Raw genomic sequence first — 23,001 nt, 5'->3', positions numbered from 1 at the left:
ATATGTGTGCAAAAAAAAAAGAGAAGGAGGGGGCGTTGTACATCCTGTTGCCAACCGCCACACCCCCGTGCTCTCCCCCCTCCTGCCCTGATTGGCCAGTCTCCTGCACGCGCGCACACACAATTACACGCCAGAGCTGCACACGGATTCCTAAGCAGGGCCCCTACAGGGAATGTCTACCAAATCTGGGCACCTTCAATTTTTTTTTTTCTCTTCTCCTTGACACGAACATTTCACCTCTAATTCTGGGTGCTTTTTAGATTGCTTCCCTTGCTAGCTCTAACCAGCAGTACTACAAGTGAATCCTTGACTTACGACCACAATCGAGGCCGGAATATACTGTTGCCGAGACCGTTGTTAAGTGAGTTTTGCCCCATGTTTACGACCTTTCTTGACACAGGCGTTCCGTGAATCCCTGCCTGTCGTTAAGTCAGTACACGGTTGTTCAGCGGATTTGGCTTCCTCGTGGACTTTGCCGGTCGGAAGGTCTGCAAAAGGGGAATCCCGTGACCCCGGGGAAACCTCAACCGTCGTAAATACGAGTCGATGGTCAAGCATCTGACTTCTGATCATGTGACTCGTGAGGATGCTGCCATGGCCGTAAATGAGAAAAACGGTCATAAGTCGTTTTTTTCAGTGTCGTTGTAACTTTGAACGGTTGCTAAATGAACTGCTACCTGGACAGGTAGTCCTCAACTTACAACACTTTATTTAACAACCGTTCAAAGTTGTGACGGCACTGAAAAAAAGTGACTTACGCGTTTTTCACACTTACGACCTTTCCAGCATCACCGAACAACCGGCTTCCTAACTTATCAACGGCAGCGATTCACATTAACGACAGTGGCAGGAAAGGTCGTAAGAGGGGGCAAAACTCACCGAACGACAGAAATCTGGGGCTCAATTGCAGCCGTACGCCGAGACCTATTTGCAAGGGGAGCTTTGAACCCAGGGCAAACCCCCCACCCCCCATCCTTCTCTCACCTGTCTAGTAATCCACTTTGCAACGGTGCAAAACATTTTTACGCTTGGCCTACACTTTTGTTTTTGGCAAACTCTTTCATTCCTTCCTCTTTGTGAGCCGAAAAGCCGCGCCAAACAAAAGACGACACTTCAAAAGCCACCTTTGTTTAAGAAGAAAAGATTACAACACCTTTTCTACAAGCGTGGCCTGCCTCCTCGTCCTTTTTACTCCCCCAAAGTTCACAATGATCTTTTCCCTTCACATTAAGGTCTAGGCATTGGACACACACAGTGCCAAGTGAAGAAGGAAGGAGAAAGGGAAGAGAGAGAGAAAGAAACAGAGAGAGAGACAGAGAGACAGAAAGAGAGACAGAGAAAGATACAGAAAAAAAGACAGAGAGAAACAGAGATACAGAGAGAGGTACAGAGAGATAGAGGGAAACAGAGAGAGATACAGAGAGAGAAAGAGACACAGAGAGAGAGAAACAGAGATACAGAGATAGAAAAAGAGGGAGACACACAGAGAGAAACAGAAAGCTAGAAACAGATACAGAGAGAAAGGGAGACACACAGAGAAACAGAAAGATAGATACAGAGATACAGAGACACACACAGAGTGAGAAAGATACAGAGATAAAGAGGGAGACACAGAGAAACGGAAAGATAGAAACAGACAGAGAGAGAGAAATAGAGAGAAAGATAGAAACAAAGAAACAGAGATAGAGAGACACACACAGAGAGAAAGAGAGAAACAGATAGAGGGAGACACACATAGAGAAACAGAGAAAAATAGAAACAGATACAGAGAGAGAGAGACAGAGAAATGGAAACAGAGAGACAGAGAGAGAAACAGAGAGAAACACACAGAGTGAAACAGAGACAGAGAAACAGAGAGAGAAAGAGAGAAATACAGAGATACAGAGAGAACGAGAGAGAGACATACACACACAGAGAGAAACAGAGACAGAGAAAAGAGAGAGGAGGGGAGAGAGATGGAGGGAGGAAAGGGATGGTTGGTACTGCCCACCTCGGAGAAAGGTGAGAGAAAGGCAGAGGATTATCTAAGGCCTGAGCCTGTCAAAAAGGATGCTGAGACTTTGGAAAAAATGTTCAGAGAAGAGCAACTAAGATGATCGAAGACCTGGAGACTAAAACATATGAAGAATGCCAGCAGGTTTTGGGTCTGGCTATTCTATTCTATTCTATTCTATTCTATTCTATTCTATTCTATTCTATTCTATTCTATTCTATTCTATTCTATTCCATATTTTCTATTCTATTCTATTCTATTCTATTCTATTCTATTCTATTCTATTCCATATTTTCTATTCTATTCTATTCTATTCTATTCTATTCTATTCTATTCTATTCTATTCCATATTTTCTATTCTATTCTATTCTATTCCATTCCATATTTTCTATTCTATTCCATTCCATTCCATTCCATTCCATTCCATTCCATTCCATTCTATATTCTATTCTATTTTTTATTCTAAATTCTTTTATATTCTATTCTATTCTATTCTATTCTATTCTATTCTATTCTATTCTATTCCATATTTTCTATTCTATTCTATTCTATTCTATTCTATTCTATTCTATTCTATTCCATTCCATTCCATATTTTCTATTCTATTCCATTCCATTCCATTCCATTCCATTCCATTCTATATTCTATTCTATTTTTTATTCTAAATTCTATTCTATTCTATTCTATTCTATTCTATTCTATTCTATTCTATTCTAGGGGACACGGTGGCTCAGTGGCTAAGACGCTGAGCTTGTCGATCGAAAGGTCGGCAGTTCAGCGGTTCGAATCCCTAATGCCGCGTAACGGGGGTGAGCTCCCGTTATTTGTCCCAGCTTCTGCCAACCTAGCAGTTCGAAAGCACGTTAAAAAATGCAAGTAGAAAAAATAGGGACCACCTTTGGCGGGAAGGTAACAGCGTTCTGCGCGCCTTTGGCGTTGAGTCATGCCGGCCACACGACCACGGAGACGTCTTTGGGCAGCGCTGGGCTCTTCGGCTTTGAAACGGAGGTGAGCACTGCCCCCTAGAGTCGGGAACGACTAGCACGTATGTGCAAGGGGAACCTTTACCTATTCTATTCTATTCTATTTTATTCTATTCTGTATTATTTTATTCTGTTCTGGTGTGACTATTCTAGTCAAAAATAGCAGGCAAACCTAACTCACTGGAGTTAAGAAATGCGCCGGGTTCCTTCTTCTGGAAAAACACATCCATGCACGACGACCTTTGGGGTGCCGTTTGGCCCAAAAATAAAACCTTCCAATCACATCCCCACCACCATTTGCATTCTGTCTGGGCGAGAATCTTTTAAAACTATAGGTAGTCCTCGTCCTTACGAACGGTTCATTGAGTGATTGTTCCAAGCTGCTGCAAACGGCATTGGAAAAAGCGAATTGCGACCGTTTCCACTTCCCTGTTTTCTTTTTGTGGCCTCTCAGAACGCTTCGGCGAATGCAACCCTTCATTTTAGTGACTGTTACAAAATGGGGGGGGGGGAAGGAAGGGACTTAGGACTGGTTTTCATAGCAGCATCCCCGTGGTTGCATGATCAGAATTTGGATGCTCGGTGAGCGACTCGTATTTATGACGGTGGCATTGTCCTGGGGTCACGCGATCCCCTTTCTTTTGAGATCTTTGGACAAGCCAAAGGGGAAAACTGCTTTAATGTGTCGCTAAGTGAACCGCTGCAGGGATTCACTTAACACGGGACAAAATTTACTTAGAGAGATGTTTCGAAATGATTAAGTCGAATCTACTTATATAACATAGGCGATGTGTGGATATGTGCACGCTCAGTAGGCAAGATCCAACTTGCTTTCCTTTTCTTCCAATCATCATCATCATCATTTAACGGCCCCATAATCCCTTGCAGGGTGGAATCTGGGCAACTGAATGGAGCTAGCAGAGCATTTACTGGCCAGATGCCCTTCCTGTTGCCAATGTGGAGTTTTGTTCAGCAGATATATCCTCATTGTGCCTAGAGAGATCAATATCTGCCTCTACCCAGGATCAAACTCACAGCCACCTGATCGTGAGGCGAATGTTCCACCTCTAGGCCACCGCACCACTCACTTTCCCTTTCTTCCAATGAGAACACCAAACAGCTTGGACAAGCAAAGTTTAATTCCGAAGAAACCGGACATTTTATTACATAAAACACTGGTCAAGACGTCTTCAACGACTTGCGGCCTCTGCTAACAGTCGGAGTTACAATTTCGCTTCTTGACGGTTTTGAAAATACACCCCTTTGTAGAGCCTGCTGCCCCCACCGCCCCGCCCCTTTCAGTCCACTTTTTCAAGCCACGGCTTCTGCGGACGTGTCGACGAACAATTCTCGCAGTTCAGAGACGTCGTCGCTGGAGACGTGGATCCAGCCGTCCGAGCGGACGTGGTACAGGTTGACCGAGCCACCCGAGTAAGCATCACGGTACGTGGCTTGATAGATCGCTCGGCGGGCCAGATCGTAGGCGTCTTCCACCGAGAGGTCGTGTGAGTAGCCGCGATCCATCACCCCGTAGGCGTAGACGGAACCGGAGCCCACCGAGAACACGGTTCCCGAGATACGGTTCCCTTCGCTGTCCACGTAATACAGACCTGAAAGAAAGGGCAAGGAAACCAGGGTTAACGGAATCGACCGTAATGTTTCTATAATGGCCTTAATCATAGTTAGGTATGTGGCATTCTTTCTAAAAAAAAAATTAAAAGGTTTTAATTAGGTTAAACATGCTTTCTGCTTGAAATCTGCTGAGTTTCTCCGAATTTTACCACCTTAAAATACAGAGTCTGTATTAATATTCTTCTTTTCGTCTTTCCTACTACCTATCTCCTTTTGACTGTAACTTTGTTGCTTGGATCTTTACGATTTATATTGTTTTATTTAGTTTCCTGGTGCGATTTACGTTGATTGACTAGGTGGCTCAGTGGCTAAGAGACTGAGCTTGTCGATCAGAAAGGTCGGTTGTTCGGCGATTCGAATTCCTAGTACGGTGTGAACAGGAGGTTGGACTAGATGATCTCCAAGGTCCCTTCCAACTCTGTGACTGTTGCCGATTGCTTATTTAGTATCCTATGACTATCACAAAGTGTGGTATCTTGTGATTTATGATGAAATGTATTTTTATGATGACTGTGATCATGATTTATCACGCCATAGCTTTCGTGTACAATGAGAGCTTATGCACCGAAGACAGATTCCTGGTGTGTCCAATCACATTTGGCTACTGTGAGGGCAGGTTGCTGGGAGATCCCCTCCAGCACGGCGCTGCTTATATTCCTACCTTGGCATGTTGCACGCCATTTAGCCCTCCCAAATAGGAGGAGGAGGAAGGAGGAGGAGGAGAAGAAGGGGGAGGAAAAAGCAGGAGGAAAGCGGGAGGAGGAGGAGGAGAAGGGGAAGAAGAGGAGAAAGAAAAAGAGAAAAAGGAAAAAGAACAGCAGGAGGAGGAAGAGAAGGGGAAGAAGAGGAGGAGGAGAAAGAAAAAGAGGAAAAAGGAAGAGGAAAAGAAGAGAAAGAGTAGTAGTAGAAAGGGGAGAAGAGGAAGGGGAAGGAAAGGAAGAGGGAGAGGAAGGAGGAGAGGAAGGTGAAGTGGGAGGAGGAGAAAGAAAAAGAGAAAAAGGAAAAAGAACAGGAGGAGGAGGAAGAGAAGGGGAAGAAGAGAAGGAGAAAGAAAAAGAGGAAAAAGGAGGAAGAAAAGAAGAGAAAGAGTAGTAGTAGAAAGGGGAGAAGAGGAAGGGGAAGGAAAGGAAGAGGGAGAGGAAGGAGGAGAGGAAGGTGAAGGGGGAGGAGGAAGGGGAATTCTTCGAAGTTGTTTCCCGGCCTTTTATTCTAAACCTTTGCTAAGAAATCATACCACAACCATCGAAGCAGCAGAGCTGCGCTGTCTACAGGGAGTAAGCCATAGTGTAAACAGATGGGTAGGTCTTCAAAGAAACCGTTTCAAGAGAATACAAGGAAAGAGAATTACGGGGTTATTCAAATAAAAATCCATAGAGGGCTTCAAAATTGGAACAGATTTGTAGGGATGGAGGGGGAGGGGAGAGAGACAGAGACAGAGAGAAAGAGACAGAGACAGAGAGAGAGATACAGAGAGAGAGATAGGAGAGAGACAGAAAGAGAAAGAGACACAGATACACACAGAGAGACAGACAGAGAGAGACAGAGGCAGGAGAGAGAGACAGACACAGTGAAACAGAGAGAGACAGATGAGAGAGACAGAAAGAAAGAGAGAGAGACAGAGAAAGACAGAGACAGATGGGAGAGAGACAGACACAGTGAAACAGAGAGACACAGATGAGAGAAACAGAAAGAGAGAGAGAGAAAAATACAGTCAGAGAGAGAGACAGGAGAGAGACAGAGAGAGAGATAGGAGAAAGACACAGTGAAAGAGAGAGACAGAAAGAGAGAGAGAAACAGTCAGAGAGAGAGACACAGAGAGAGAGAGATAGGAGAAAGACACAGTGAAAGAGAGAGACAGATGAGAGAGACAGACAGAAAGAGAGTCAGAGAGAGACAGGAGAGAAAGAGACAGAGAAAGAGAGAGAAGAGAGAGACAGACAGACAGGAGAGAGACAGACACAGAAAGAGACAAAGAAAAAGAGTGTGTGAGAGAGAGAGAGAGACAGACAGACGAGAAAGAGAGACAGACAGGAGAGAGGGAGAGACAGACAGACAGGAGAGAGACAGACACAGAAAGAGACAAAGAAAAAGAGTGACAGAGAGAGAGAGAGAGAGAGAGAGAGAGAGAGAGAGAGAGAGAGAGACAGACGAGAAAGAGAGACAGACAGGAGAGAGGGAGAGACAGACAGACACACAGTGAAACAGAGACACAGAGAGAAAGCAAGACATAGACAGAGACACACACACAGAAAGAGAAAGAGACAGAGAGAGAAAGAGACCAAGACAAGAGAGAGAGAGAAAAGAGAGAGAGACCCCGTATTGTATTTATAGGGAACCAATGAAGGGCTTCGAGAGAAGATGGCCGGCTGGGGAATTCTGGGACTTGAAGTCCACCTGTCTTAAAATCGCTGAGGTGGAGAAACACTTAAGCTTGGAAGAACCACCCTACAGCACAGGGAGGAGGAGAGGGAGCAAGACCATGCCTATGATTGATCTCCCACTCCAAAATTTATTTGCTTCCCGTTCAGGTACTTCGGCAGAAATTCATTCTCGCCATGTTATTTCAGAACCTTAACCGCCATCCACCACGTACATTTGGTGACATTTCTCTCAAGCACCAGCCAGCTTGATCCCCAGAGTTAATGGAAACGGATCTATTTACACAAAACGCTCGGAGAATTTCTAGAGAGGGGCTTCGGGGACCGCGGAAAAACCCTTCAGGCAACGGGTAATTTAAACTGAGATTTATAGCTTTCCCCCCCCCCCCCGCTTCCCTCAGGACGACGGCAAAGCTGCCCAGCCGAGCAGAATCAGCACAAGAGTACAGAACCACAATGATAACACAACAGCCCGAAGGGTTTTCGGGCTTCTGGGTTATCTCTTGCCAAGCTGTGGCACAGCCCCAAGTGCAGGGGAAAAAGCTATGCGTCGCGGCGGCAAACACCGCATACTTTGCAAAAACCGAGCTGCGTGCCTCGAATTTACGGCGTTAAGATAAAGATGACTAAATAAATAAAACTGTGAAGTCTCCATTAACGTGTTGGCATTCTGCTCTGGGGAAAAAAAAAGAAATAAAAAGGCAAATTGTAAGATAAGAATCAGCCTCAAATCACAGCTCTCTCTCTCAATAACCTTGCAAAACACCCATATATATATATATATATATATATATATGTAGGTCTTTGGTTATTCGGGTCTTCTCCCACGTAAAATTGGAAGTGTCTTGGCGACGTTTCGACGAAGTCTCATTCGTCATCTTCAGGCTGGTGTTCTCGGCTTCGTGCTTCCAGGAGCAATGTGAAGCCGAGAACACCAGCCTGAAGATGACGAATGAGACTTCGTCGAAACGTCGCCAAGACACTTCCAATTTTACGTGGGAGAAGACCCGAATAACCAAAGATCTACATATATATATATATATATATATATATATATATATATATATCTTACTTCTTCGTAGGGTTTATGTGTGTTTTTCCTCTAGCCAGGTTTTCCCTACGTAAGAAAAATCTTGGTTACGTAGGGAAAACCTGGCTAGAGGAAAAACATATATATATATATATATATATATATATATATATATATATATATATATATATATATATATATATATATATATATACACACACACAACACACACACACATATTGTTTGCGTAGATTTTCATGGGTACAGGTATGCAAGTCTTGGTGTATTCGGGTCTTCTCCCGTGTAAGATTGAGAGCAGTTAGGCAACGTTTCGGCAGAATCTCATCTGCCACCATCAGGCTTATGCAAGGGGTCTTTTGCAGCAACTGCCATTACTTGTTCTGTCCCCATCTCACACACGCACACAAACAGACAGCTGGGGATTAAATAAACTGGCAGACAACCAATTCTTCCGATAAGAAGCTTGGCAGCAACCCAGTAGCTGCTTGCCAAGAACTTTACTCAATAAACAAAATACACACAGTCAAGAATTGTCCAGTTCGTAAAATAAATCCAAGGCTGATAATGTTGTTTCCAAAGATGCAATGTGACTCGATAGTAGTTAGTTTTGTCCGTCACAGAGTCTGAATGGTCACCTCACCCCCTTTTATACCCTGTGGGGTGTGGTCCAGTGACTCAGCTTAATCTCTGGCACACCTTTTCTTCTGTTGCGCGCGCTTATCTCTTCGACGCTGCTGAGGATCCAGCCAAGACTCATTACCCTCATCACTGTCCATCTGTGGCTGCGTGGATGTGCTTGGACCCGGCCCTATCTCTTGCCCTTCGGCGGACATCGAAGGCATTGCCAGAGAGGAGGGTCCTGGAGAGGGAGGCCTTGCCAACTCCTGTCCTTCACTCTCGGAGTCCTCTCCTGCCGATGACATAGGCTCAGGTAACGGAGCCACAACATTACTATTTCAAATCTGGTAATATACATATATATTAATGCTAGGAGTTTTAAATCTCCAATTTTCAGCATGATTTTCAGTGGCTAACACGCCAAGCTTGTCGATCAGAAAGGTCGGCAGTTCAGCGGTTAGAATCCCTAGGTCTCCTGCCTGAGCAGAGGGTTGGACTAGATGACCTCCAAGGTCCCTTCAAGCTCTGTTACTGTTATTATTATTATTACAAATTGGGCCCAAAGCTTGTCCTGCTGAGCGAGACAGTTGTAAAGTGAATTTTGTCCCATTATATTGGAAAGAGGGTGACCCGTTTGTTGTGGCTCCGTTACCTGAGCCTGTGTCATCGGCAGGAGAGGATTCCGAGAGTGAAGGAGAGGAGTTGGCAAGGCCTCCCTCTCCAGGACCCTCCTCTCTGGCAATGCCTTCGGTGTCCGCCGAAGGGCAAGAGATAGGGCCGGGGCAAGTACGTCCACGCAGCCACAGATGGACAGTGATGAGGGTAATGAGTCTTGGCTGGATCCACGCCAGCGTCGCAGAGATAAGCGTGCGCAACAGAAGAAAAGTTGTGCCCGAGATTAGGCTGAGTCACTGGACCACACCCCACAGGATATAAAAGGGAGCGTGGTGGCCAGTCACACCTTGTGACGAACAAAGCTGAAAGCTTCCACGCCATTCTGCACTGCCGGACTTTTGCTATAGACTTTGCTGGATTATCTCTGGACTTGATTAACTCCGTAATTATTGAGCTGTTTCTTTTGATGTATCAGAAGTGGGGAGAAGTTATCTTTCCTCTTCGTAAATAATAAACTCTTGGCAGGCAGCCACTAGGTTGTTGCCAAGTTCCGTTATTATAAGGAAAAGGATTTTGCCAGCTGATTTGGTCTTTAACTCTTGAACGTCTGTTGGTGTGTGTGAGTGTAGTTGGGGACAGAACACCTTTGAGAGCTGGATACAACTAGCTGGATTGCACATCTGCGCCAACTCAGGGAGCTCAAACTGCCCAAAGAGTTGCTGATCCAGTTCTACAGAGGAATGATTGAGTCTGTCATCTGCACGTCCATCACTGTCTGGTTTGGCTCTGCAACCCAACAAGACAGACACAGACGTCGATGGATAATTAGAACTGCAGAAAAATTACTATCCAATTAGTACCAACCTGCCTTCCATTGGGGACTTGTATACGGCACCAGTCAAAAAGAGGGCTGTGAAAATATCTACAGACCCCTCACATCCTGGACATAAATTGTTTCAACGTCTACCCTCAAAACGACGCTATAGGGCACTGCACACCAGAACAACTAGACACAAAAACGGTTTTTTCCCCGAACTCCATCACTCTACTTAACAACTAATTCCCACAATGCTGTCAAATTGTTTACTATTTACTGCATTACTATTCTTCTTCTCTTCCTTACTAGTATCTATCTCTTCCCACTTATTACTATAACCATGGTGCGTGTATCTTTCAATTTATATTGTTTTTATTTGTTTCTTAGTACAATATGATAGCTTGTTAGTAAGCTCGACTATCATTAAGTGTTTTATCTTTTTATTCTTGATGAATGTTCTCCTTATGCACACTGAGAGAATATGCACCTAAGACAAATTCCTTGTGTGTCCAATCACACTTGGCCAATAAAGAATTCTATTCTATTTCATTTAAATGTATGCTGATCAATATACATTCAAAGTGACAAGAAAGTTGTTATTCTATTTCTATTCTATTTCTATTTCTATTTCTATTTCTATTTCTATTCCATTCCATTCCATTCCATTTCCAATTCTCGTCTTCTTCTAATTCTATTCAAATTCTATTCAAATTCTCCTCTAATAATTCTCCAATTCTCCTCTCTCCTCTATTCCATTCCATTCTATTCTTCCATTCCATTCCAATTCTAATTTTCTTCTATTCTAATAATTCTATTCAAATTCTCTAATAGTTCACCAATTCTCCTCTAATAATTATCCAATTATTCTCTCCCCTCCTCTATTCCATTCCATTCTTCCATTCCAATTCCAATTCTAATTGTCTTCTAATTCTATTCCAATAATTCCATTCCAATAATTCTATTCCATTCCAAATCTATTCTCTTCTAATTCTATTCCAATAATTCTCTTCTAATTCTATTCCAATAATTCTCTTCTAATTCTCTTCTAATAATTCTCTTCTAATTCTCTTCTAATAATTCTCTTCTAATTCTATTCCAATAATTTTAATTCTATTCCAATAATTCTCTAATTCTATTCCAATAATTCTATCCCAATAATTCCATTCCAATAATTCTATTCCATTCCAAATCTATTCTCTTCTAATTCTATTCCAATATTTCGATTCCAATAATTCTATTCAAACTCTCTAATAATTCTCCAATTCTCCTCTAATAATTCTCCAATTATTCTCTCCCCTCCATTCCATTCTTCCATTCCAATTCTAATTCTATTTCAATAATTCTATTCCAATAATTCCATTCCAATAATTCTATTCCATTCCAAATCTATTCTCTTCTAATTCTATTCCAATAATTCTCTTCTAATTCTATTCCAATATTTCTATTCAAATAATTCTATTCAAATTCTATTCTTATTCAAATTCTATTCAAATTCTCCAGTTCTCCTCTAATAATTCTCCAATTCTTATTTCCTCTTTCCTCCCCTCCATTCCCTTCCCTTCCCTTCCAATCCATTCTATTCTAATGGCTATTTAGCTTCTAAATTGCTAAGCGAGACATTTGTTAAGTGAATTTTGTCCCATTTCTTCCCACAGTTTTTAAAGTGAATCGCTGCAAGTTAAGTTAGTTACATGGCTGTTACGTGAATCTGCCTTCCCTGTTGACTTTGCATGTCGGAAGGATGACCCCGGGACCCGGCAACCGTCATAAATGTGAACCACTTGCCAAGCAGCTAAATTTTGATTACAGGACCGGGGGGGGGGGGGGGGCTGTTGCAACGGTCGTTAAGTGTGAAAAACGGTTGCAAGTCACTTTTTCTGATGCCGTTGTAACTTGGAACAGTCCCTAAAACGAACTGTTGTTGAGGATAACCTATGACCGTTTTTCACACTTACGACCGCTGCAACATTCCCAAGATCATTTGGTCAAAATTCAGATGCTTGCCAACTGACTCATCTTTATGACAGCTCCAGCGTCCCAGGGTCATGTCATCACCATCCGGACAAGCAAAAGTCCGTGGGGAAAGCCAGATTCACTTAACAACCACGCGACTCCCTTAACAACCGCAGCGATTCACTTAGCAACCATGGCAAGAAAGGTCGTAAAATGGGATAAAAGTCACTTAACAAATGTCTCGCTCAGCAACCGAAATGTTGGGACTCCGTTGAGGTTGTAAGCTGAGGACTACTTATAGCAGTGATGGCTAACCCTTTTGCCATCGCGTGCCATAAGCGGGGGGAGTGCGGGGTGGTCACACGTATGCGTGCCCACACCCATAATTCTATGCGCCCTGCCCCCCGCGCATGTGCACACAACCCCCGCGTGCTCCTCCCGCTTTTGGCATCTGATGGCACATTTTTTGTCCTCCCCAGGCTCCAGAGGCTTTCCAGGAGCCTGGGGAGGGCAAAAACAGCCTTCCCCATCCTCCCATAGGCCCTCCGGAGGCTGGAAACAGCCCGTTTGCCAACTTCTGGTGGGCCCAGAAGGCCCGAAAATCAGCTGAGCAGCGCATACATGCGTGCTGGAGCTGAGCTAGGGCAACGCTCGCGTGCCCACCAATATGGCTCCGCCTGCCACCTGTGGCACACGTGCCATAGGTTCACCATCACGGACTTATAGCCTCCCATCCTGATCCGATCCAGATTAGCTGGCAGAAACCAGCCAAAGTGGTCTAGCAGATTGAAGCTACAACTTGTTGTGGCTTGCCGGTAGCCAGCAGAGCTGGCAGCAGAGTCGGACAGTGAGGAGGTTGGAGAGGAACATGGGTCAGTCCTGGGGCCTGGGGAGAGCTCGGACGAGGGCTCTGCGTCGGAGGCAGAGAGGGAGCTAGACAGCAGTGAGGCAGAGGAACAGCTGGAGCCCGTTCCCAGTGTGCGCATGTGCAGAGCTGCCAGAAGACAAGAACAACTCAGAAAGCAGGGTCAACTTGGGAGTAAAGCCACACCTTGGAGGTGATTGGCCCCTCCCAGAGGAAACAAAAGAGGAGCGAATGGGGAGGGGGCTTTTGCAGGAAACAATTCATTCGATCGGTCGTTTCAAGAGTGGGAAGATCTGTCTGTGATTCTCAGAGACTCTGTGCCAAGTTTTGCCTTGCCCTGCGTTTAGAAACTATTTACATGGCAGTTTTCCAAGCGAGATAAGGTCTGTGTTGATAAATATTCCTTTGAAAGACTGTTTGGACAGGCCTTGCCGACTGTGAATGAAAGGAATTCACACGTCGTGTAAATAAAATGACGTTCATTCCCAGCTGAGTCCCAGTTAGTTGCAAAACAAGTCCTTCGGGATAATCACCAACCTTTATCTTCTTTGACACCCTGCCAAAGGCCTTACTTGGCAAAGCCCCACGGAATTCAGAAACAAACAAGAGATGCCGACTGGAAACCGAGTTAGCAACGTTGCTTTCCTGCAAAAGGCCCCAAGTGCCTTTGTTTCTCTTTTAAGCCTTATGGGAGGGGCCAATCATCTCCTGGCCTTACTCCTGAGTCGTCCCTTTAGCTTTAGCTGCTCTTGCCTTCTGGTAGCTCTGCGCATCCGTGCACTAGGAACAGGCTCCTCCTGTTCCTCTGCCTCTCTGCTGTCCGACTCTGGGGGCTTCGGAGTCCATGCATCCCAGATGGCCCTGGCCCCATCTCTGCCTCTGACACAGAGCCCTCGTCCAGGCCTTCCCCAGAGTCCAGGACTGGCCCCATGTTCCTCCCCAGCCTCCTCACTGTCCGACTCTGCTGCCAGCTCCGCAGGCTGCTGGTGGACCACAACACAAGCAGAATCTTGGTCCCGGCAAAACCCCTTCTCAGCTGTTACAATAAAATAGGTTTTTTTGGGACTAATTGTGTCTTGTAATGACTCAGTAAGCCTCGGTCATCCAAGAAACCAACATACTGGATGTAATTTTTCCAAGGGACCACTGGACAATTCCACTTGGCCCACAGAACTCCTGGCTCCGCTTCTGTGAAAAATTATGCAGGGAAATATTGCGTGGCTAATCGTGCACGCCGAGCAAGCCAAGAGAATAACGGACACCAGAGCCGTTATGTGTTTTTCTTTGAAGACGTTTCGCTTCTCATTCAAGGAGCTTCTTCAGCTCTCACGTCTTCAAAGAAAAACCAGAAAGTCCAGTTGCCTCTTGAAAAAGCACCTTTGGAAACAACTTAACATATGGTTTGGAGAAGGTAAACTCCAAGCAAAAGGAAGAACGGAAAAGCATTAAATTCCCAAAAAAGATATTTTAAAGAGCTGGATTTAAAAAAAAACATAAATGCAAAAAAAGGCAATTTGATAACAGTCTGTAAGCGCTGGCTTAGAAACTGGAACATTAATTTTTAGTCCTGCCTTAGGCATGAAAACCAGTTGGGCCAGTTCTCTCTCTCTCTCACCCCGACCTCACAGGGTTGTTGTGGTAGAGAAAACAGGAGGCGGGATTAAACATGTCCACTCTCTTGAATTATAGATTTTTGGAAAAAAAGGATATAAATCAGGGGTGAAATCCAGGTGGTTCTGACAGGTTCTGGAGAACCGCTAGTGGAAATTTTGAGCAGTTCGGAGAACCGGTAGCGGAAATTTTGAGCAGTTCGGAGAACCGGTAGCGGAGATTTTGAGTAGTTCGGAGAACCGGTACCGGAGATTTTGAGTAGTTCGGCGAACCGGTAGTGGAAATTTTGAGTAGTTCAGAGAACCGGTATTGGAAATTTTGAGCAGTTCGGAGAACCGGTAGCGGAAATTTTGAGTAGTTCAGAGAACCGGTAGTGGAAATTTTGAGTAGTTCCGAGAACCGGTAGTGGAAATTTTGAGCAGTTCGGAGAACCGGTAGCGGAAATTTTGAGTAGTTCAGAGAACTGGCAAATACCACCTCTGGCTGGCCCCCGAGTGGGGAGGGATTGGGGATTTTACAGTATCCTTCCGCCCAGGAGTGAAAGGAAGAATGGAGATTTTGCAGTATCCTTCCCCTGCCACGCCCACCAAGCCACGCCCACAGAACCAGTACTAAAAAAATTTGGATTTCACCACTGACACAAATCCAATAATATAGTGGTGCGGTGGCCCAGAGGTGGAGCCTCTCGCCTCACAATCAGGAGGCTGAGAGTTCAATCCTAGATAGAGGCAGATATTTCTCTCTGGACACGATGAGAATATATCTGCTGAATGTAACTCCGCATTGGCAACAGGAAAGGCTTCCAGCCAGGAAACACTCAGCTCCTGTTGTGGCCCCGCCCTCTGAGCCTATCTCATCGGAGGAAGAAAGCTCTGAACATGAGGAAGAGGAGTCAGCCAGGCCTCCCTCTCCAGGCCCCTCCCCTCTGGCACTGTCTCAGGTGCCGGCCGAGGGAGAGGAGATTAGCCAGGAGCCAGGTGTCTCGGATGAGAGCGAAGGAGAGCTGTCATTCCTGGATGCATGCCAACGAAGGCGTGATAAACGGTTGCAGCAGTTAAGGAGGCGTGCTAGGGATTAGAACTGAGTCACTGGACCACACCCCAGAGACTATATAAGAGAGGGTGGTGGCTGGTAAAACTCCGTGACGAACAAAAACAAACTTTGGCTAGTCACTTGAACAACGTCTGAAGCTGCCGAAAGGGATTTTGTTTTGCTGGACTATTTGCAATGCGTATGTAATTTTATGTTATCTGTTGCAGTAAAAGCTCTTGGCAGACGGTGATTATATTGCTGCCAAGTTTGAGATAACGACCTGTGTGCGTGCCAAGTACTTTCTTAACCCTCGGCTGGCTGTGTTTGTGTGTGTGTGTGGACGGGGACAGATCAGCTCCATTCAGTCGCCCAGATTCTACCCCGCAAGGGGATTACGGGGTCGTTAAAGACGATGATACAAATCCAATAATAAATGAAATGCACAGCGCATTCAGAAAGCATTCAGGCCGTCAATTTTGTCCATTTTGTTACGCTGCAAGCTGATTCTACCACTGTTGAAATTCAAATTTTTCCCCCCTCATTAATCTACAAAAGAAAGAGGTAAATTTTCCTCACCTGGTCCTCTCTTGTCCCAGCCGCAGATCATGGTGCCCATGGAGAGGCCCATGCCTTTATACTGGTACACCATATTGGCCAAGAGCTTGGAGGCAGCCGCCACCGAAATCCTCTCCTTGTTGCGGAGTTCGTAAATACGACACTGCCGGGCGAGGAGCCGTTCCCAGAAGCTGCAGTCCGCCGCCCCGCCAGCCATGGTGCCCAGCAGGTAAGGGTTAATCTCAATGATTTTTTTGACCGTCTGCGAAGCCACGTACACGCCAGCCGTCGATCGTGAATCCGCCGCCACAATCACACCATGCTGGAACTGGTGAAAGCAAGCAAGAGAGACCACCGAAGATCAAAAAGTACGTCAAATCTACGGGGCGGACTTCCGACTTACGGCCACAAACGAGCCCCAAACTCCCATCGCTAAGGGAGACCGTTGAGCGAGCTTCGTCCCCTTTTACAAGCTCCTTTGACACCGTCGTTAAGCGAATGGCCGCAATTGTTAAATTGGCCAAAGGTAGTAACTGTCAGAGTATATTCATGAACTGGAATAGGGCACAGCAACAGGTCAGCCAATGAGGGCTGTTTGGTAACTGAAACATAGTATTTGTTGTATGGGACCATACGAGATCTTAGGCTCAATGGTGGTCATAAATCGAGGACTATTAAAAGACACCTTCAAAGTGCAATTAACCACCGCCCTCCGACCCAGGACTGTACAAGTAGTCCTCAACTTACAACAGTTCATTAGCGACCATTCAAAGTTACAACGGCACCGGAAAAAAAGTGACTCGTGACCGTTTTTTCACACTTACGACCTTTGTCGCATCCCCAATGATCATAATCCAGAAGTCTCGGCAACCGGTTCATCCTTACGACCGTGGCTTTTGCGACCTTCTGACAAGCCAAGTCCATGGGGGGAAAAAACCAGGTTTCACTTAACAACCAGGTACCTAACTTATCGGCTAGAGCGATTCACATAACAACTGCGGCAAGGTAGGTTGTAAAATAGGACAAAACCCAATCAAGATCTCAATCAACAGCAGCTTTGGGGGCTCCGTTGTGGTCGTAAATCGAGGACTACCTGCAAAAATAGCGCAGGAGGGGGGCTCGTTGTGGTCGTAAATCGGAGGACTACCTGTAAAAAATAGCGCAAGAGGAATGAAATTTAAAAAAAAAAAAAAAAAGCATGATTTTGGGGCCTTTGTGGAAGCTCAGCGAGGTTTCCCTGCCCTGCGTGGCTTTCCCGTCCTCTGGGCAGCCCTCACCAGCTCCGTAGAGCCTCCAGCTACTCTCAAGTCTACCTTGCTCCCCCCGCCGCCGGCCTACCTTGAAAGCCAGGGTGGTGGTCCCGTGTTCCAGCTCGATTTTGGCGTCGCCCGCCGTCAGCCCGGCGTAAGGGGCGGCCAACGCCAGGTCCCCGGACATTTTCGCCCCGCCGCGAGGGCCCGAGCCGAAAAAACCGGGCCCATTCGAGGGGAGTTGAGGCTCCAACAAACTGGCCAGCGCCATATTAAGTGAGGGCAACTCACCGTGACTCAGGAAAGCCGCTTACGGCCTCCGGGCTATATAGACGCCGGCCGCCATGTTGGGTGAGGGCAAGAGACCGCGTCGTGTCGCAAAAAAGACGCGACTGCGCGCTGTTTTTGGATAACAATGGAGACGCCCATGTTGGATGAGGGCAAGGTTTAGCTTCGGCGCATGATTTAACGGCCTTGGATAACAATGGGGGACGCCATGTTGGAGGAGGGCAAGGATGAGGTTGCCCAGCCGGTTGGTCCGCCCGAAGGGAGTGATGCTTTGTGAGTGCTGGGAAGGGAAACAACAGGAAAGAAAGAAAGAAAGAAAGAAAGAAAGGAAGAAAGGAAGGAAGGAAGGAAGGAAGGAAGGAAGGAAGGAAGGAAAAGAAAGAAAGAAAGAAAGAAAGAAAGAAAGAAAGAAAGAAAGAAAGAAAGAAAGAAAGAAAGAAAGATCATTGTTGAAATCTAAATTTATTCCACGTTAGGGAAGTAAATAACCCAAAAGGAGTCCGTTTTGACTTCTGCAGGATGCAATCTGTGCCACGCACAGAGGTTCTCCCGAGGAACTCACTGCCTCATGATGGCATAGGGTACAAATATAAAAATAGCAAATCCATACTGTAACGTTCACACAAGAGGCAGTTTGGGGGTAGTGGTTAAGGTATCGGGGTCTAGACACAGGAGACAATGAGTTGTAATCCTGCCTTGGGTACCGAGCCAGCTGGGTGACCTCAGGCGGGTCACTTGCTGAGCCCAACAAAGGAGGCAACGGCAAACCACTTTAAAAAAAACTTGGCAAGAAAAAGTGCAAAGACATGTCCAGACAGTCTTCAAGAATCAGACATGATTGAATGGAAAATAGACAGACAGACAGACAGATGACAGAGATTAGATAGACAAATAGATGATAGATAGATAAATAGATAGATGATAGATAGATAGATAGAAAGATAATAGATGATAGATAGATAGATAGACAGACAGACAGACAGAAAGATAATAGATGATAGATAGATAATAGAAGATAGATAGAGAAAGAAAGATAATAGATGATAGATTGATAGATAGAAAGATAATAGATGATAGATACATAGATTATAGATGATAGATAGATAGATAGATAGATAGATGATAGACAGATGACAGAGATTAGATAGATAGATGGTAGATAGATAGACAGAAGACAGAGATTAGGTAGGTAGGTAGATAGACAGACAGACAGACAGACTGCAGAGATTAGATAGATAGACAGATGGCAGAGATTAGATAGATAAAATAGACAGATTAGGTAGGTAGATAGACAGGCAGACAGACGGCAGAGATTAGATAGATAAAATAGATAGATAGATAGATAGATAGATAGATAGATAGATAGATAGATAGACAGACAGACAGATTAGGTAGATAGGTAGGTTGGTAGATAGATAGACAGACAGACGGCAGAGATTAGATAGATAGATAGATATACAGACAGACGGCAGAGATTAGATAGATATACAGGCAGACAGACGGCAGAGATTAGATAGATAGATAAGATAGATAGACAGATGACAAAGATTAGATCAATTGATCGATAGACAGACAGACAGATGGCAGAGATAAAGATTATATAGATAGATAGACAGACAGACAGACAGATGGCAGAGATTAGATAGATAGATGATAGAGAGATAGAGAGATAGATAGAGATAGATAGAGACAGACGGCATAGATAGATAGACGGACGGACGGAGATATACACATATGCACACTGTTCTTCTGTTAATGGTTCTTTTCCCCTTGGCTGTTTGTGATGTTTTGTGTTGCTACACGTTTTTGCGTGCTTTTGTACGGTTTCTTTTTGTATTTTTTTTTTTTTTAGATCTATAAAATGAATTTCGTTTATTTTTTTTTTACAAAGCGAAGCCACATCAGGCCAGGTTAGTACTTGCATGGATGGAAACCCTCCAAGGACCTCCCAGAGCACTTACCTTCTTTCCCGCAGAAAAAAAAAAAAAGGAAATTCAATTCCGATTTTATATCTGTAGAAAGCTTTAGTGCGGTGGTAATAGTTTTCGCTTCCATGCTGATGTGCTGAGCATTCTCCATGGGAAGGTGTCTCTGAAGATTTGTGATCTCTCGTCTCTCTACTGAAAATAGCTTTTTATGTTATTTTATTTTATTTATTTATTTTGCTTTTGTTCCTGTTTATTCCCCTCTACCTGGCTTTCGTATACCTCTTTAATCTTCTTTAAAAAAATGATCAAGGAATGAATGGCATTTGGCCCATGGAACTGGGGGAACGAATCAGCGCCAATTCCACTAAGTTTGGAAGGGGCTCCCCTTTTGAATTACTGTACAGGTACTCCTTGACTTTCAGAATCAGAGAATGGCAGTGTTGGAAGGGACCTCGGAGGTCTTCTAGTCCAACCCCCTGCTCAAGCAGGAGATCCTACATCCGTGATGGCGAACATATGGCATGCGTGCCACAGGTGGCACGCATAGCCATATCGGTAGGCACGCGAATTCAGCTCTGGCGCGCGCGTGCGTGCCGGCCAGCTGATTTTCGGGCCTTCTGGGCTCACCGGAAGTAGGGAAACAGACTGTTTCCTGCCTCCGGAGGGCCTCGGGGGGTGAGGGGGTGGGGAAGGCCCGTTTTTCTCTCTCCCCAGCCTCCAGAGCCTTTCTAGGAGCCTGAGGAGGGTGAAAACAGTTTTCCTCACCCCCGGAGGCCCTCTGGAGGTCGGAAATAGCCCGTTTGCCAACTTCCGGTGGAGCCAGAAGTCCCGTTTTGTGCTCTCCCCAGCCTCCAGAGCCTTTCTAGGAGCTTGGGGAGGGCGAAAACGGCCTTCCCCAGCCCCTCGGAAGCCCGGAAATGGCCCATTTGCCAACTTCCGGTGGGGCCAGAAGTCCCGTTTTTCGCTCTCCCCAGCCTCCAGAGCCTTTCTAGGAGCCTGAGGAGGGCGAAAACAGTCTTCCTCACCCCCGGAGGTCCTCTGGAGGCCGGAAACAGCCCGTTTGCCAACTTCCGGTTGGGCCAGAAGTCCCGTTTTTCACTCTCCCCAGCTGCCAGAGCCTTTCTAGGAGCTTGGGGAGGGCGAAAACAGCCTTCCTCAGCCCCTCGGAGGCCCGGAAATGGCCCGTTTGCCAACTTCCGGTGGGGCCAGAAGTCCCGTTTTTCGCTCTCCCCAGCCTCCAGAGCCTTTCTAGGAGCTTGGGGGAGGGCGAAAACCGCCTTCCTCAGCCCCTCGGAGGCCGGAAACGGCTCGTTTGTCAACTTCTGGTAGGACCGGTGCGCCCATGCGTGGGGGTAGGGCGCATAGAATTATGGGTGTGGGCACGCATGCGCGCAGCGCCCCTTCTCCCCCCCCTCCTGGCACGTGATGGCATAAAGGTTAGCCATCACTGCCCTACATCATTTCAGACAGCGGTGGATTTCACAGCTCACGTCGCGTGTGCGCCTTTCGCACATGGGCCAGGGCTTCCACGCATGCTCCCGGTTTCGAAAACGTGGCGAAATAGGGCGGCATTACGGCAGGGCGGGTAGGCAGGCACCCGCAGTCGCCGCTACTAATTCGCTTGAAACTGTTCCGAACCGGCTGAATACCACCTCTGATTTCAGACAAATGGCTGTTCGATCTCCTCTTAAAACCTCCACTGGTGGAGCACCCATAACTTCTGGCGGGAAGCCGTTCCATTGGTTCATTTAGTGACCATTCAACATGACTGGAAAAAAAAAGTGACCTATGGCCATTGTTCCCACTCATAACTATTGCAGTATCCCCACAGTCACGTGTTCCGAATTCAAACTCACATTAGCCACCGACTCGCCTCCGGGTCCCGTCAGCTAAACAATGCCGGCTGGCGGGCCCGCGGGGGAGGGCCTTCTCTGTGGCTGCCCCAGCTCTTTGGAACCAGTTAGCTCCTGAGGTCCGGATTACCTCCACCCTATTGGCCTTCCGGAAAGCGGTGAAGACCTGGCTTTTCCGGCAGGCCTGGGGCCATTGATCTCGCTTTGCGATCTGACGAGATCCGGCCATGGATGGTGTGCATGTGTTTTTAATGTTTTTAAAATGCTTTTATAATGTTTTTTTTTTTAAATTATGTTCATTGTTTGTATTATTTTTGTTGTAAGCCACCCAGAGTTCCTTGGGAGTTGGGTGGCATAGAAATATGATTAATTAAATTAAATTAAATTGGCCCCCACGGAAAGGGCTCGCAACTTGGGTGTCCTCCTGGATTCGCGGCTGTCTTTAGAAGAGCACTTGACGGCCGTGACCGGGAGGATTTTTCATCAGGTTCGCCTGATCCACCAGTTGTGTCCCTTTCTAGATCGGGACTCCCTACGCACGGTCACTCATGCCCTCGTCACCTCCCGTCTGGACTATTGTAACGCTCTCTACATGGGGCTCCCCTTGAGGAGCACTTGGAGGCTCCAACTGGCGCAGAGTGCGGCCGCGCGGGTGGTGATGGGAGCGACGTGGCGCTCCCATGTAACACCTCTCCTGCACGAGCTGCACTGGCTCCCGGTGGTCTTCCGAGTGCACTTCAAGGTTTTGGTAATCACCTTTAGAGCGCTCCATGGCTTAGGGCCTGGTTATTTATGGGACCGCCTGCTACCACCAATAGCCTCCTACCAACCAGTACGCTCCCATAGAGAGGGGCTCCTCCGGGTGCCGTCGGCCAAACAATGTCAACTGGCGGCCCCCAGGGGGAGAGACTTCTTTGTGGGGGCACCTACTATCTGGAACGAGCTCCCCCCGGAGATACGGAGGATCCCGGATCTGCGTCCCTTCCGTCACGCGCTCGAGACGTTCTTATTTCATCAAGCTGGCCTGACCTAAGTTTTTTCCCCCTTTTAAATGGAAATTTTAAATTTGGTTTTAAATTATTGGGGTTTTAAATTTTCAGCCAAATTATTTAATTCGTTTTACTTTATTTTAAATTTTATATTTATATGTTTTATTCTATGGCTGTTCACCGCCCTGAGTCCTTTGGGAGTAGGGCAGTATACAAATTGAAATAATAAAATAAATAATAATAAATAAAATTAAATTATGACAGTTGAAGTGTCCTGCGATCACGCAATTTCCCCCTCTTGCAAACTTCGGACGAGCAAGGTCAGTGGGGTAAACCAGATTCACTTAACAACCGTGGAGCTAACTTCACCGCTGCCATGATTCGCTTAACAACGGAGGCAAGAAAGGTCGTAAAATGAGGCCAAACTCACTTAACAAATGACTTTGCTTAGCAACCTAAATGTTGGGCTCAATTCTGGTTGTACGTCGAGGACTTTTTTTTTTTTTTTTTTGCTTTAATTTATATGCCGCCCTTCTCCAGAGACTCAGGGCGGCTTACAATGCGTTAAGCAATAGCCTTCATACTTTTGT

The 23,001-nt window shown here is 46.0% G+C and overlaps 1 protein-coding gene across 1 annotated transcript; it reads right to left on the bottom strand.

Annotated features, from left to right (window-relative positions):
- Positions 1-4,097: 4,097 nt before the first annotated feature.
- Positions 4,098-17,640, bottom strand: PSMB5 (proteasome 20S subunit beta 5). The gene is made up of 3 exons (XM_070953962.1): positions 17,442-17,640; positions 16,125-16,431; positions 4,098-4,586 (listed from the first exon to the last, which is right to left on the bottom strand). Exons 1-3 carry the CDS (start codon positions 17,622-17,624, stop codon positions 4,288-4,290), a joined length of 789 nt encoding a protein of 262 aa, XP_070810063.1. The 5' UTR covers positions 17,625-17,640; the 3' UTR covers positions 4,098-4,287.
- Positions 17,641-23,001: the final 5,361 nt, after the last annotated feature.

This window comes from Pituophis catenifer, unplaced genomic scaffold (genome assembly GCF_029215685.1).
Source record: "Pituophis catenifer annectens isolate HBS135680 unplaced genomic scaffold, rPitCat1.0.hap2 SCAF_15, whole genome shotgun sequence".
NCBI lineage: Eukaryota > Metazoa > Chordata > Lepidosauria > Squamata > Colubridae > Pituophis > Pituophis catenifer.
Note: the sequence above shows the minus strand (reverse complement) of the source record. Positions and strands in the feature narration are given on the sequence as shown.

What these genes read in the sequence shown, in the direction of transcription:
- PSMB5 (XM_070953962.1), bottom strand. Translation starts at nt 17,624, where the DNA reads ATGGCGCTGGCCAGTTTGTTGGAGCCTCAACTCCCCTCGAATGGGCCC. An exon ending in CCACCACCCTGGCTTTCAAG is followed by an intron (nt 16,432 to 17,441) that starts GTAGGCCGGCGG and finishes TGCTTTCACCAG; the next exon opens with TTCCAGCATGGTGTGATTGT. An exon ending in CTGGGACAAGAGAGGACCAG is followed by an intron (nt 4,587 to 16,124) that starts GTGAGGAAAATT and finishes CCTTTCTTTCAG; the next exon opens with GTCTGTATTACGTGGACAGC.